The sequence below is a fragment of the Nicotiana tabacum genome, chromosome 1 (assembly GCF_000715075.1).
Source record: "Nicotiana tabacum cultivar K326 chromosome 1, ASM71507v2, whole genome shotgun sequence".
Taxonomy (NCBI): Eukaryota; Viridiplantae; Streptophyta; class Magnoliopsida; order Solanales; family Solanaceae; genus Nicotiana; species Nicotiana tabacum.
Genome location: NC_134080.1, coordinates 172,184,814 through 172,200,308, shown reverse-complemented (window position 1 = coordinate 172,200,308; position 15,495 = coordinate 172,184,814). Strand labels below are relative to the sequence as shown.

Genomic DNA, 15,495 nt, shown 5'->3' with positions numbered 1-15,495 from the left:
GGATATTTTTGTTCTTCTAATCATGGGCTCCTGTGGGGCATCGATGCCTCTCAAGATCATGTGGATGACATGTTGTGGCTCATTTGTTTCGTTCTTCTTGGTCGCCTCACTTACCCGAAACTGATGTTTGGCCCGGTCACTAAGGAATTCTCGGAGGTGACCTTTACTGAATAGTCGGGCTACTTCTTCTCTAAGTTGGTGTCAATCCTCGGTCCTGTGGTCGTGCGTGTTGTGAAATTCACACACTAAGTTATGATTTATTTGTGAAAGATCTGATTGCACAGTCCTGGGCCACCTGGCGTCTATGATTTTACTGATGGCGAACATGATGTCTTATACGTCGACATTGAAGTTTTATTTCGACAAGTGAGGTGCCTCCGTTGGACCGGTGTGCCTATCAAATCCAGCTCTGTTGACGAGTCCCTGAGGATTCTAGCCTCGGTCCATCCTTCGATCACTGCGGGGAATGTTGCGCCGCGGGGTGTTTCTCTTGTCTTCGGTGTATGGCTGGTACCTTTCTTTGTTTGGCTTTGGCTCCTTCACCAGAAGCCTTCTTGGGTATACCGAGCCCGAGGGGTCTTCTAGTTGGTCGTCCTCGACCATGATTTTTGATTGATATCGGTTGTGAACGTCCCACCAGGTCACGGCGGGATATTCAACCGGATTTTGTTTCAGTTGCTTTGATGCCACCGGGCTTCGTTCATTCAGAGCTTGAGTGAAGGCATGCACTGCCCAGTTGTCGGAGACTGGTGGTAGTTCCATTCATTCCATTTGAAAGCGAGATACGAATTCTCGTAACATCTCATTCTCCCTCTGCTTGATCTTGAAGACGTCGGATTTCCTTGTTGCTACTTTGATGGCGCTGGCATGTGCCTTTATGAAAGAATCTGCCAACATGGCAAATGGGTCTATAGAGTTAGGAGCTAGGTTGTGATACCACATCATGGCCCCTTTCGAGAGTGTTTCCCCAAACTTCTTTATCAAGACAGACTCAATCTCGTCGTCCTTTAGGTCGTTGCCCTTCACTGCGCAAGTGTAGGTAGTGACGTGCTTGTTGGGGTCCGAGGTTCTGTTGTACTTCGGAAGCTTGGGCATTTTGAACTTCTTTAGAATGGGTTTTGGGGCCGCTTCCTGCGGGAATGGCTTTTGCACGAACTTCTTCGAGTCTACCCCTTTTAGAATCGGGGGTGCGCCCAGAATTTGATCGACCTTGGAATTGTAGGTCTCTACCTTATTGTCGTTGGCTTCTATCTTCTTCTCGCCCGACTCGATCCTCTTTGTGAGGTCCTCGAGCATCTTTATGATACGGGTTCGGTTGCCGACGCGTTGTTGCTTTATCTTTCTGGTACCTGCTCGGCTGGGGGGGGTCATCCCCGGTGCTACCGTGCTGGGAGTTTTCTAGTGACTTTGCTGCTGAGCAATCTCTAGCTGTTGTGCCTGTAACATTTCAAAAATAACGTGAAGGCTAACCTTCCATTCTTCCCTAGTTGGGGTTTTCTAAGCTTTTTGTTGATCTCCTTGGTGCACGCTCTTGTTAGTGTGGGAGCTTATATTGACGTGTTGGGCATCACGTGAGACCACATCCATGGGAATTAGTTCTGGTGCGTTCTCAAGGTTTCGTGGTGGCACACCAACACATGGAACATCCACACCATTCTCTCCATGGTTCTCAAAATTGTTATTCACTAAGTCAGATATTTTGACTTGAAATCAAAGATCTTGGGCAAGAAAAAGAGTGAAAGATAACTTGCGTTATGTAGTAAAACCAGCAAGAAAATAATCACTATTATTTTTAGCCCTACGGTGGGTGCCAAACTATTTACTGTGAAAATAGTAATAACAATTAAATTAGATTATGAGGTTCTAAAAATACGTGATCTATTTTTATGCTAGTTGTTAAGCAATGGATGCTAGCTAAAAGGTTAGAAATCAAGATTACAGCTTAGGAACTGTATGATAACCAAACCGAACAGTTGGAGATCAGAGCCTTGAGTTGTCGATTATAATGCCTCGAGGTCGAGTTGGGTAACCGGCTTAGAGTGATCGAGGGAGGACTAACACTTTATGAGAGCTAAGGCGATGGCTCTTTATGATCAATGATAGGCAATAAATGATGAATAATTAATAGAACACAATAAATATAAGCAATAAATGAAGTAAGTGTCACGACCCAAACTGGAGGGCCATGACTAGCACCCGACCATACTTGCCGAGCACCAACGTACATTTTATCTAACCTTTTCTTTTTATTATCTTTTAGGGTTGACGAGATCAATATAAATGGTAGACCTGGATCATGGACAATCAGCAATAAAATATGATGGCATGAACATACATAGCAGGGGATGACCAGACAATCAAGAAACTACATATAAGGTATGAGCTACCACGCTACCATAAAAGACTATACAACAAAAATCAGCCGACAAGACATACCAAACTATACATTAGTCGACACTTGTCTATGAGCCTCTAAATGAACATAAATGCTGCAACATAGTCGGAACAGGGCCCCGACATACCCATAATGTCTATAACAAAAATGCATACCAAGACCACGACAAGTCTGGAGAAGGGATCTCGCCAATCACTGCTAAACTGGACAACCTACTGTGGTGGGGGAGCTGCACCTGCCTATCTATTAGGGCCTGCAGCACGACATGCAGTGTCCATAAACAAAAGGATGTTAGTACAAATAAAGTACTGAGTATGTAAGGCAGGGAACCATAAATACGAACAGTAATGTAAGCAGGGATAGAGAATACACAACCTGGAACATCTGAGTACCTCTGAGGGCTACTGATATGAAATGCATGATACATATGTATGTATACATAAACTTTTAAAACATACACTTCTGTGGGCATCATCATCATTATATCGTACCTAACCATAATAGGCTTGGTCAAAACATACCCGGCCATCATAAGGCTCGGTAGAATCGTACCCGACCACGTGGAGCTCGGTAAAACCCAACTGATCAGTGGTTGCACAATATGTGCCATACCCGACCGACTATAGCGCGGCTCGGTAGAGTAAAATAGATACATATATAATGCATGCTCGACTCATGGAATCACATTCTAAACCTTTCGGAGTGAAGTCGGTATCCTCTATACACGTTATTAGGACCAACTCTTCATTATGAACCTTATAAGAATCAGGAAGTACCAACAACATTGATAACATAAGAATAAGAGAAGCAATATTAACATCAATCGTTCCATAAGAGGGAAAGCAATGTAAGTACTGCTAGCTTCTAAGAGTAGAGTATCTTTGGAAGCTCGTTCATTACATTATGTACAATCGGAGTTCGTGCAAAAGAAGAAAAGGGATAGCCTCACATACCTTGTATATACTGTCCCAATCACAAGCTATGCAATTGTCACAACTCCTTAGTCTACAATAAGAGAAACGATACTATCGTTATCATTTAAGCGTCATAACTATTATGTATCGACCACAACCTATTTTACGTTGAAACGGACAGCACCTCCCCTATATATATGACTTCACACCATTCAAAACAATCACCAAACAGCCCAAACAACATCAATAATAAACATATTGAGCCTCCCAAAATAGTCCACACACAACCTAATTACATCATGCATATGACGACCACCCTAGTCGTGTCAAACGACCCGGAAATGTTACGAATAACTATCAACCCACAACCCTACATATATATGGTGTTTATCCACACCCTTACACCTCCAAAACTCCACAAAATAGTAGTAAAACACTCGTCCACAAAACAGTCCGCTACAAGTGAATAACTCGAACTCACGGCTTCCGATCACCGTCCCGTGAGTTCTTACATGTATAGATTACCATGAATTCACAGCAGAGAAAAATGTATGAAATATGGCAGTAACTTACCTTACTTGTTGGATAGCCCATCCCTTCCCTTGGTTCTTCAAACGCTAGGTTTTACCTTCAAATAGAACTTGAAAGAGAGGGAAAATCGATTAGGGTTTGTGTGGGATTTTTGGGGAGGAGTTGCAGGGGTTAACTTTGGTTTTGAGGGTCTGAAATATGGATGAAATAACTGAGTTCATAACCCCTTAAATGTTCTCTCTTGTCCGACTTAGGTCTTGTAATTTTGTCCTATCATTTTGGCAAGTAGGTGATGCACCTACTTGTCATCTACCAATCTGCGCAGGCTTGCGAAAACATGAATATCTCTATACTCCGAGATTGTATTGACAAATGGTTTAATGCGTTGGAAACTAGACTCGTAGATCTTTAATTTGGTGGGTAGAGCACCCCGTAATTCCTTGTAAATTAGGAGAAAAGCTTAGAAATATTTAACCTAATGTTTAAGTAAAATTATGAACCTAAGTTGCGACAACGTTTGTCGACTTTTGTTTCATAACTCGTTTGACTTCAAGATTTATGATACAGATATTATATGATTCAAACACCTTAATAAATGACCTTGAGTGTATTAAGAACCTCTAGGTTTACCTGAAAATACGAGTTACATCATCCTTGATTCGTTTAACTTCTAATACTTGTTAATCACCCTTGTATAACTTAAGACCAATAGGATTAACTTCTTATCATCTCAAAGGTAATTCCTTCTTGAATTTATGTTAACTAATATATTGCATGAACTAACGCGTGTGGATATGGGTTGTAATAGTAAGGATATCAGGAGAATATGTTAGACAGTAGAAAGAATGTTCTTGTGTATTTAGTATAGAGCAACAGATGTTTACAAAATGGAAAGGATCCCCTTTATATATAAGGGAGAATCCCAACATAGTACAAATGCATTAATTACGAAGATATGGGATGGTACAGCCATTTAATATCTTGATTTGTTTTGGACTAATCCACTAGGCTTTGTCATCTCTATTTATGCGTCTTAGGAACTCCCCACTTTTCCATCATAACCGCTGGTTTGTATTGCCTCGAGGTTGAGTGCCAATAGCCCTTCAGAGTTCAGCCTTGACCATAGCCTCGAGCTTTTGAGATGTGCTTACGAGCCATCTTAATGACGGAAGATTGGACCCTTCGATTTTACCGTATACATGGTCGCTGCAAATATATTCCTATTAACAAGTTCGGAGTCGAATCCTACAGGGAATTAACCTATCGATCACAGCTAATGGACTCATAGAAATTCACGTATTCAATCTTCAGAGATATTTGAGTAACAAATTGGGTGTTTATTGACTAAATATTACGTAATAAAAATGCAGTAATTAAAAACTAGCTATAAACTGGTTGTAAGCAAGAATGAGAATGGTCTAAGATTATTATTTCCCCTCTTGTCGGAATCCTTTCTGCTATGTTTGCTATAAATTTTCCTAAGTCTTCTCTATCGATCATGAGCACTCTGACTATCGTAACTCTCTGCCAAGTAATTACAATAATATACTAGACATATTCTCCTGAATTACGCTAGCTGGCCTTAGTTACAACTCACTTAGATCGCACCCAAGGTTTCGTTATCCCTAATCCCACCTTTAAGCCCTTCGTATTGATCCCTCATATATGTTAGGGGTGGTGTTGTTCAACAACTACCTAAATATACACTCTCTCCCGAGTAATTCATACTAAATAGGCACAACCGATTGAGGGCCTTTCAATTAACAACAATCACAATATAGTTGAACAAACAGAGAAAATACTATGGCAAATCTATATTAACATATCAAGAAATTCATCCTTCAAGAGGTTCCATCAAAACCCTAGATTAAGAGTTTAGCTACGCATAATTGTTCTCACAATCATAACATTAGAATTCATCATTAGTGATCAAAACAAGAGGAAGAAAGGTAAAACTCTATGCCGAATCTTCCACCTTGCCTCTTGCCTCTTCTTGCCTTCAATAATCCTTCAAAAACCTTGATACATTCTTTTTGGGCGAGCTGAGCTTCTTATAGGTTAAGGGAGTTGCCCCCGAACTTACGAATTTACCCCTGAAATAAAGTTCCTCGGAGTGACGAGCACGGCCTCGCTCGAACCGCGGTCAGACCGCGCATATTGCATTCTTTTCTGCCTGACGAGCGCGACCTGAGTGCGGCAGCGATTGGCCCGCGCTCATGGAGCTCAACTGTCTTCCATTTTTTCCTTCTTCTTTCACCCACGCTCACCTCTGATTGGCCTTCCTTGCTCCAAATTAACTCCAAACACTGTTTAATATCCTCATAATCAGGACTTGCTCCTGCAAAGCACAAAATTTATAATTAGAGCCATTTGTTGTCATTTAACCTTCATATAGCAATAAAGTATAGCTAAGTTGGGGCGTAAATGGTCGCTAAACTACATGAATATAGCCTATTATCACATGTTCCCTCCCAATAGTCCATGTTTTGCTTTTATTTGTCTTTATCTTGTACATATACCGTTAATTACACAGGTTTATTATGTAGGTGTCTTGTCATAGCGTCGTCACTACTTCGTCGAGTTTAGGCTCGACACTTACGAGTACATGGGATCGGTTGTACTCATACTACACTCTGCACTTCTTGTGCAGATTTTGGTATCGGCCCTAGCTGTCTGTGAGTTGGAGCAGCTTGGATTTGCTTATTCGCAGACTCCAGATCCGCATTGTAGTAGATATTGGATTTTTATGTTATTCTGCACTTGATTTTACTTCATTTTTGGTTTAATTGACTTTATCTATTGAAATTGAAAGAAATTGACTAAGCGGTTCTCTAACATTGGCTTGCCTAGCAAGTGAAATGTTAGGCGCCATCACGATCCCGGAAGTGAGAATTCCGGGTATCTCCATAAAATTCTGTATTACTTATACAACATTATTTTTTTTAAAACTAAATCTTGCATCACTAATATAATCTTCGTATAACCAACACCACATTGGTTTTTCGCATTAAACTCCACACAAGTACTTATACGAAATTTAAAACCAAACGATGGAATTCCGGTATAACTTATACGTTACATGCATTAGAATATGAAAAAAGAATATGTGTATTAGCAATACATGTATTATTAGTTCACTACATAGCAATCCTGCTTTATTATTTGTCTTTTAACAATTCTTACGTTATTTATTCATCGCATATTTAATCTCTATATATTTTAATCCTTGCATAACTAGACAATAACAAATGAATGTCATGCTTACTCATTTCCCTGTGAGAATTTTGTTACAGAGAATCATGGATTGTGCTTATGTATTTGCTTTTTTCATACCACTGCATTACAAGAACATGCACACTAAACAGAAAAAGTTAAGGCTCCATTTATTTATTTTTAAATATTAAGATGTCAAATCTGAATACATATTAAAATAATAAATGTGTATAAAGTTAAGACGTATAAATATAAATACATATCTGTAAATTAAGATATTGAATTAAAATTTAAATGCTGAATAATTAAAATTATTTGTTTTGTTCAGCATATAAATGTATAAAATTTGTCTTTTGGAGATGGCTGATGCTTGTGATTAGTGGTGGCTGTGATAACGTAATTGATGGTGATGATTGTAAATGCAATTGTGGTGATTTGGTAGTTATAGGGGTTGTAGTTGAGGATGGTAGTCGTGAATTATGGGTGCTAATAGTTGATAGTGTTGGACAGCGGCACATCATTGGGTGGCGGTGAAAGTGGATAGGGTGGTAGTGAAATATCGTCTTTGTAGATATCATTGATAACATGATAATATTATCAAGACTATTATTATTAAATTAAAAAAATGTACTTAATGTTTGAGAACTAAATGATTAAGATTCAAATTTAAAAATAAATACCCTTAGTGACTGAGATTTGAATGATTAAAATTTAGACTTTCATTAAGTACAAACAAATAAGTCACTCTCTTTAAAAAAGAAAAAAAGGAATTGGACAGAAGAAAGCAGGTTGGAGGGTGTTTACCCTAAAATTCAATTTATAGGCCAAATCAATTAAATTTGTATTTCAAGGCGGCAAACAATCGAATTGATTCACTTCCTCAGATGTAAAAAGTAGAATTGAATACCAACAATACCAAAAATAAAGAGCAAATATTGAGATCAAATGAAAATAAAGAAGAATTCTTATTGATTCTTCTTCTACTATAAGATCTTTTTCTTGCTCAGTAATAATTCAGTATATTAGTCGAAAGAATTCAAGAGTTTTTCAGATGGTTACAAAGTGGGAGAAATGGGATTTAAACAATAATATTTATCGTAATTGTCTCCTACTGTCTCGCTTGCACTTTAACTTGTTGTTTTGCATGTTACGCTTAAAGAATTTGTAACTGCTCTTTAATCCATTCTCTTGTTGACTCTCTAGTAGAGTTGATATCAATGATCGTCGTATCAACGATCTTGGCTCAATTCATCTCAAATTTATTCTTCAAATGACGTGCCAATCAAATTGATTGTTCTCGTATATCTAACTTGGCATCATCTGCCATGTGTCAATATTTGGATTTTCTATGTGATAAGTCCACTTTCTTCTAATATAGATCCCCCACACCACACACACTTTCTATATAATTATTGATGAATATTCGATAATTTATACAGGATTTGGGGGGAGCGTGTATGACACCCTATTTCTAAACCTTGGTGACATGGTCCAGAAGTGAAATATAATCCGCCATTTCTATTCAATGCTCTGTCATGACCCAAAATCCTACCAAATCGTAATGACAACCTAACTCATCCCTCTACGTAGGCCGAACAATAAATAGCAGAACTCGAATAAAAGATCATCAATAATCATTAAATAAGATTGTTGAATTCCATATAATATTCCAATGGTTGGTAGTACAAGTATACAACATCTGTTTGAAGTTTAATAAACAACATTATAAGTCCTAAACTACCATGAACAAATGGTAGCTTGAATCTAGAATGCTGGCACATCCTCAATCTGTGCTCGTATACATGTATTCTTGTATATGTTTTTCTGTGATTGGACTTGTTTCATTGTTTGGCAGCATGTTAATTTCCTGTACGGTTTATTGTGATTATTGGCACGTGAGTTATTCGTGCGGTTATTATGATTATTGGCACATGAGTTGTTCGTACAACAAGTGAGTTGTCCATTCGGTTATTGGTGATTATTGACACGTATGTTGTCTGTGCAGCATGTGAGTTGTGCGGTTATTGTAGTTATGACACGCGAGTTGTCGTTGAAGGTTATGTTGAACTGTGTGTCTTGAATTGTTATACATGTATATCTTCCCTATATGCACTATTGGCCTTACCTGTACTCTATACCTAGTTTTGGTTACTGTTATTGTGTACATATTTTTACATAACTATACAAGTTTGACTAGTGACACTATAAAAAATCGAAATTATTGTGGTGGTTATATTACGGCGGTTCCAAATAACCGCCACAAAATATAATTAAAAATGACGTTTTACCATCGAAGTAAATTTTTTATAGCAGCGATTATTTCGTATTGTGGTGGTTAGAAACGCCCTAATATTTTAATCAAAATATTTTAACTATTCTTTTAATAAGTTTTAGTATTTCCCCCTCACATTTTGAGACTCCCTCCAGAATTTCCCCAATTCCTTTCCCTCCATAAGTCTCGTATATCTTTCCCCCAATTTCTATTTCCCCCAATTCCTTCCCCCGATTCATACTTATTGAAGGCTGTTGGAATGTAAAACTCACAATCTCCAAACAATTGCAGCTAAGGTAATGCATTCCCCTCTAATAACGCTTGAAACATTTACAGTTTAACACAAATTGAACTCCCAATTTTCTTACTTCAGATTCTTCTATTTCTCCCAATCTGTTTCTCCGGCTAGAAGAATCGAGATTCAAATTAGAAAAAGTACATGAAATTCATTTAGCAGCTTCAATAATCTCAGGTAATGTAGCGATTAGGGTTCATGTTTAGTACCAAAAGTTCTTTTTCTCTTTAATAGGGTTCATGCATGTAACGATTTTTTCCAATTTTGTTCTAATTGTTTTTCCTCAGTCCGATGATCTATGATTCATTCAGTCAATTAAATATATAACATCCAAAATAGTAATATATTACTAGAAAAACATTAATTTTCTAATGGTTTCAGTTCTTTTTTTTTTGAGTCCATTTTTTGTTATTTTTCTGTTCAATTAGTTTGGTACTTCTTTAAATGTTTGCTGATTTGTTTGGTATTTTGATTGCATGCACTTAATTTTGATATTTTAATTTGTTGTTATTGCTAATATTAACCTAAATGTTATATATGGGCTTGATATGTAGTTGAGAGATCAAAAACTGTTGGTGAAGCTATTGGGATCGACGTTGACAGTAAAACATTTGAGAGGTATCAGTTTAATTTTGTCCTTTCTTTTGAGCAAATTTCTTTTTATTAAAAAGTAGATTGATTATTTCATTTGTCACTAGCGGATTAGCAGAGCTTTCTGCTATAATAGGTTCAACTTATCTATCAAACGGTTACCAATTGTATAGGTAGAAAGATATGCCATCCAACTGTAAGAATCTGAAGTAGTAAGTTAACTGTTTGACACTGTGTATGAGAAATTTTTTTTAGAGAAAAACTTAGTTCAGATTAAGTGGATATATTCACTAATTATTGCAGGTTATGTTTTTCCTTAGGCATTATGGATTTTGAAACTAAAAGCAAAAATGCAGGAATAATCTAAAGTTAAACTTTAACTGTACAAGAAACCTAAGTAGTACTTTCGTTTCTTGTGAACCCAGACATTTTGAATACTGTATCAGATGACCTATTTTAGCAAATGGTCCAGCACCACATGCTAGAAGGTTTACATAATTTAATATCAACGGGTTCAAATTTCGAACTTTAGAGCGAGAGAATGGATTGACAACTCAAAACAGTGGAGTATTTTTGACTTCGTCCACATCTTGTATTGCTAGTGGTGCTGATAGAAACCTGAGGCAAGCAGATTTGCCATATTATGGATAATTAGAAGACATCATTGAACTTAACTACTATGGTCGATTTCGGGTTACACTATTCAAGTGTAAATGGGCTGACACAACTAAGGATAGGGGGTTTAGAACAGATGCATGGGGATTTTCTTCTGTTAATTTTTCACGATTGATTCATACTGGCGATCGTAAAGAGCATGATCCATACATTGAAGCTTCATAAGCTCAAATGGTATATTATGTGGACGATGAGGTGAATAAAGGTTGGAGTACTGTTGTTCACTTGAAACCAAGAGACTTATATGTTATGGGAGGAGAAGAAGATAATGAATTTCCTAAGAATGAGCCATTCCCGGTGCAAGACTTAGATCAACACTTTGGGGATGTTAATGATCTGCTTTTGTGTAGGGAGGATGAAATTGATGAAATATTAAGTGATCACGATATTGAAAATGAGATTGGCGAAGATGAACATATCTGAAGAGTCATTGCTAGCCCTTTTCACATTTTAGAACGAAGCATCTTAATATATTTTCGTTTCAAATTAGTTCAGATTATAGCTATGTCCTTTTTTGTTCTTGACTTGCTTTATGTTGTTACATCTAGTTACTTTCTTTCATTAATTAAGCTTAAGTTATTTATTTTTGTCTTGAAGTTTAAACTATTTTGATATCAAAGTTTTCTTGTTTTGCTTTATATACCTTTATGTATGTAGAGATGCCGAAGCAAAATAAGGTTAAAAATCAATTCAAATCAGTCAAAGAGAGATCTTCACTTGTTCCGAGGGAGTCATCACAGGCTCAAGCTTCATCTTCAACATCTTATCGAGTCTCTTTACATTCTACACTGCCTACACAACCTACACAGCCTGTTATTTCAGTTGATGGAGTCTCTTCGCAACACGGTGTTCCATCATCATCTGATGGAGTCTCTTCGCAGCATGTTGTATCATCTTCATCATCTGATGGAGTATCTTCTCAGCCCGCCGTTCCATCTTCATCATCTGGTGCAAGTCTCTTCACGACAAACTGGACGTAGTACTAGCAATGAAGAGCCTCATTGGTTTGTCGATGTTATAGGTACATATAAATTTCAAGTGATTGAGTATTCTTTTTGTTTTCCTCATTTAATGTTTTAACTTGACTTTATTTTGTTGTAGATAAACGTCAAGTAATAAAAACAATTAGATTGAAGGTTAAGGATGTCCATAATTTGGATAAAGGATTGCGTATAATTGTAGAATTTGATGAATATCATGCAGCAATTGGGAAATCGGCTGGCCTAATTGCTGGAGTTTTAGGGCAGCTAGCAACAAATCCTATGTACTTTCCTATTGGCTTTGAGAAATGGCAATCCATGCCCAAATCTTTTCTGGACCGTGTTTTTAATGATATAATAGTGGTAATGCCATCTAAATTCTTTTGTTTAGTTTGTATCTTTTAGTTGTATATGTAAAAGTGCAGTAAATTAACTTTATATTTGTGAAGCCTCGGTTTTTTTTACGATTGATCAACAAAAGGCAAAGGCATGGCTTAACAGTTCCATTAACAAAAAGTGGAGGGAGTACAGGTTAAAACTATGGAAGGAGGCTGACGATCCATTATTAAGTAAAGAAGATATCATCAAGAACGTTCCGGATGGCATACCGATGGACCAATGGGCACTGTTTGTTACTTATCGCATGAAAGAGGAGACAAAGGTACTTTCTTTTGCTATTGCTACTTCTGCTATTGCTACTTTTGCTTCTTCTTCTGTTTCTGTTGCTTTTTTTGCTACTGCTTCTCTTGCTTCATCTGCTATTGTTGCTTTGATAGAGATGACTTTTGATTACATCACATGAAAATTTGGCATGCCAAATTATTTGGATAGCACAAACTTATAATTTGTTATACTATTACTATAATTATAATAGTATGATGAAGTAATAACAAATTCAAGGCTCAATTCTTCCTTTTTTGTGTCATTTATTTAAGTAATCGAATCCTATGGTATACCAAAACTTTTACTCATAAGCAGCGCGTGAGAGTGTCCGACTTGAAGACAGTACAGTTTGTTGATTTTGTCTTTTCATAAGCTGGAATATTATTGTTTCTTTGGATGATTTTAGCTTTATTTTGGTGGATTTATCATTTGGACTTTGAAGCTTTTCTTGAAACTGTTGTGAGGAAACAAATGTTAACAAAATTGCTGGAGCTATGTATATAGAAAAACTAATGAAACAAATGTTATTTGCTTCTTCTTTTGCTGGAACAAATATTAACAAGCTTTATAGTTTCTTCTGCTACTGCTATCTGGTTCTTCTTTTGCTTCTGCTACTGTATCTACTTCTGTTGCTTCTTCTGTTTCTGCTTCTTCTTCTCTACTACTTCTCTTGCTTCTGCTTTTGCTTATTTTGGTCTTATATAATAGAATTTCACCTATTTAATTTGTAGGAGCGTTGCAAGAAGAATGCACATATTCGAAAAAATCAACTTCCTCATACTTGTGGTGCTATGAGTTTGGCTAGAAGAAGGGCTGCAATGGTAGTTTAAGCGCTTAACTTAGATAAGATATATGTTCTCAATTAGTTACTAATATTATTCATTTTAAAAATTTCAGAAGGCGATGGGAAAAGCTTTTGATCGAGGCAAAATGTGGACTGAAACTCATAAAAGGAAAGATGGGAGTTATGTAACTGATGAGGCTAGGGTGATTGGGGTAAGTAACATTTTTGGTGCCTTCTGCTGTGAAATTATATTTTAATTTTAGATTGGTATTGCTTGTCTAGTGGGATTCCACAAATATTTTCACTAGCATTTTGATAGTCTGAGATGCATGATAGGTTGTTGGTGACAATATTTTTTGCTGTGAGTTTCGATGTTGATATATATGAAGTCATTTAGTACGGTTTTTTTGTGTTCTATGGAAATGAGATCTGCTGCTTCTACGGAAATGATATATATGAGGTGATTAGTGTTGTTATATTAGCATATTAGAGTTAAATGAGATCTACTGCTTCTACGGAAATTTTGGCTAGACCATATGGTATAATTTGCATTTCATTTTGGGATGTGGTGTTATGGATCTGTTGATGGTTTGATTCATGTTTTAGCTAGCAGTTTAATGTACAATTCTTGTCATTTCCAAGTTCCAAGCACCTTCATATTGCTCAGTTTATGCTTCTTCAATTTTTGTAGGAAGGAATTGAAGAAATTCGAACTGAAAGAGCAGAAAGTCTTGATGAACCTTCACCAAATGATGCACTTGGCATAGTATTCGGTCCCGAGCACCCCGCCCGTGTTCGAGGTTTAGGCTTGGGTGTAGTTCCAACTGTACCATTCAAACAGACATCTGCGAGATACCGTCGTGGTTATGTGGGTTCATCTAGCACTACCGCTCCAACTCCGGCGTGGCAGCAAGAGATGACAGATGTGAAATCAAAATTAAATGCACTAATTAGCTTATATGAAAGGAACATAGGGAATATCCCCGAGGAGTTTGCTCACTTATTTTCCACTCCTCAACAGGTATAAGTTCTCTTGCTACAGTAAAATTTTAGTTACTTGCTTTTCTTATGGTTATATGCCGCAACGTTATCGTATGAGTGCACTAATTTTACTAGGAAGGATAAATACAGTGCTTTGGCTGGAAATGATGGAACTGTGACAACAAAACCTGGACTTGCGGCCAAGAAAGTGATGGGCTGCTAATAGAGAAAAGATTGTGTGGGGTTTAAAATTTTTTAGAAGTTTTTACTTGTGGTCATGTTCCAAATTTTAAAGAGAATTAAACAGTTAACAGTTGACAAAAAAACAGAAATAAAATACAAAACCTCTCATTAAAGTGATTAGTCGTTTGGCTTCGATTCTTCTTACAAATAAACTATTATTGGTATATTTATCAGACTAAACAAGAGTCTCATAGTAAATCCAGTCCTACTACTTCAGCTTACCTGTTAACATTTTAGTTATTTGCTTATTGATTGTATTTTTTCTTCCTTTTTTTCAGGCACCAGATTTAGGAAGTGATGCACCATCAACAGTTGAACCAAGAAGATCTTTAGATGAAAGTAACAATGATGATCGTCCAAGTGTGAGTTAGTGATTATTTTATAGGATCAACTATGGATCTTTTGGATATTACTGTGGAAATACAATTTGAAGTATTAATATTTGGATGATGTAATTTTGGTATACTTGTGCAAGTGTGAATTTGTGATTATTTTGTTGGATCAACTATGAATCTTTTGGATATTACTGTTGAAATACACTTTGAAGCATTAATATTTGGATGATGTAATTTTGGTATACTTGTGTTTTATATAATGAATATTTTTCTTTTTTAATATTCTATATTGGGTTTAATTGATTATGAAGTGCTACAGAATTTTCAAAGCATAACATTCAATAAATAGGACTCTAAATGTGAAAAAATAGGATTGTGAAAAGGCTGAAGCAGAAAAAACACATTATGGCGGTTTAAAACCGCCTTAATATGCAAAAATAAAAGCCACATTAAAACTGTTAAAATATGGCGGTTTTCACATGTAATTACGGCGGTTTGCCCAGAAATGCCATAATATAATTTTGGCGGACGGGATTGTGGCGCTTTTAAAAGCCGCCGTTAATGTGTATTATGGCGGTTTCAAACCGCCATTATATGCTAAAATAACCGCCGTAATAATCCCG

General features: G+C 36.7%; 1 protein-coding gene across 3 annotated transcripts; it reads left to right on the top strand.

Annotated features, from left to right (window-relative positions):
- The first annotated feature begins 9,459 nt into the window (after window positions 1-9,459).
- On the top strand, window positions 9,460-15,152 carry LOC107787820 (uncharacterized). 3 transcript variants are annotated; one of them, XM_075254585.1, is made up of 10 exons: window positions 9,482-9,621; window positions 9,699-9,797; window positions 10,175-10,238; window positions 11,544-11,907; window positions 12,090-12,229; window positions 12,384-12,527; window positions 13,261-13,350; window positions 13,427-13,525; window positions 14,005-14,334; window positions 14,816-15,152. In XM_075254585.1, exons 4-10 carry the CDS (start codon window positions 11,712-11,714, stop codon window positions 14,906-14,908), a joined length of 1,092 nt encoding a protein of 363 aa, XP_075110686.1. In that variant the 5' UTR covers window positions 9,482-9,621; window positions 9,699-9,797; window positions 10,175-10,238; window positions 11,544-11,711; the 3' UTR covers window positions 14,909-15,152. The 3 variants fall into 3 exon arrangements, with proteins under 3 accessions (XP_075110683.1, XP_075110686.1, XP_016464910.1); XM_016609424.2 differs by having other exon boundaries at window positions 11,988-12,229; XM_075254582.1 differs by lacking the exon at window positions 9,699-9,797 and having other exon boundaries at window positions 9,460-9,621; window positions 11,988-12,229.
- Window positions 15,153-15,495: the final 343 nt, after the last annotated feature.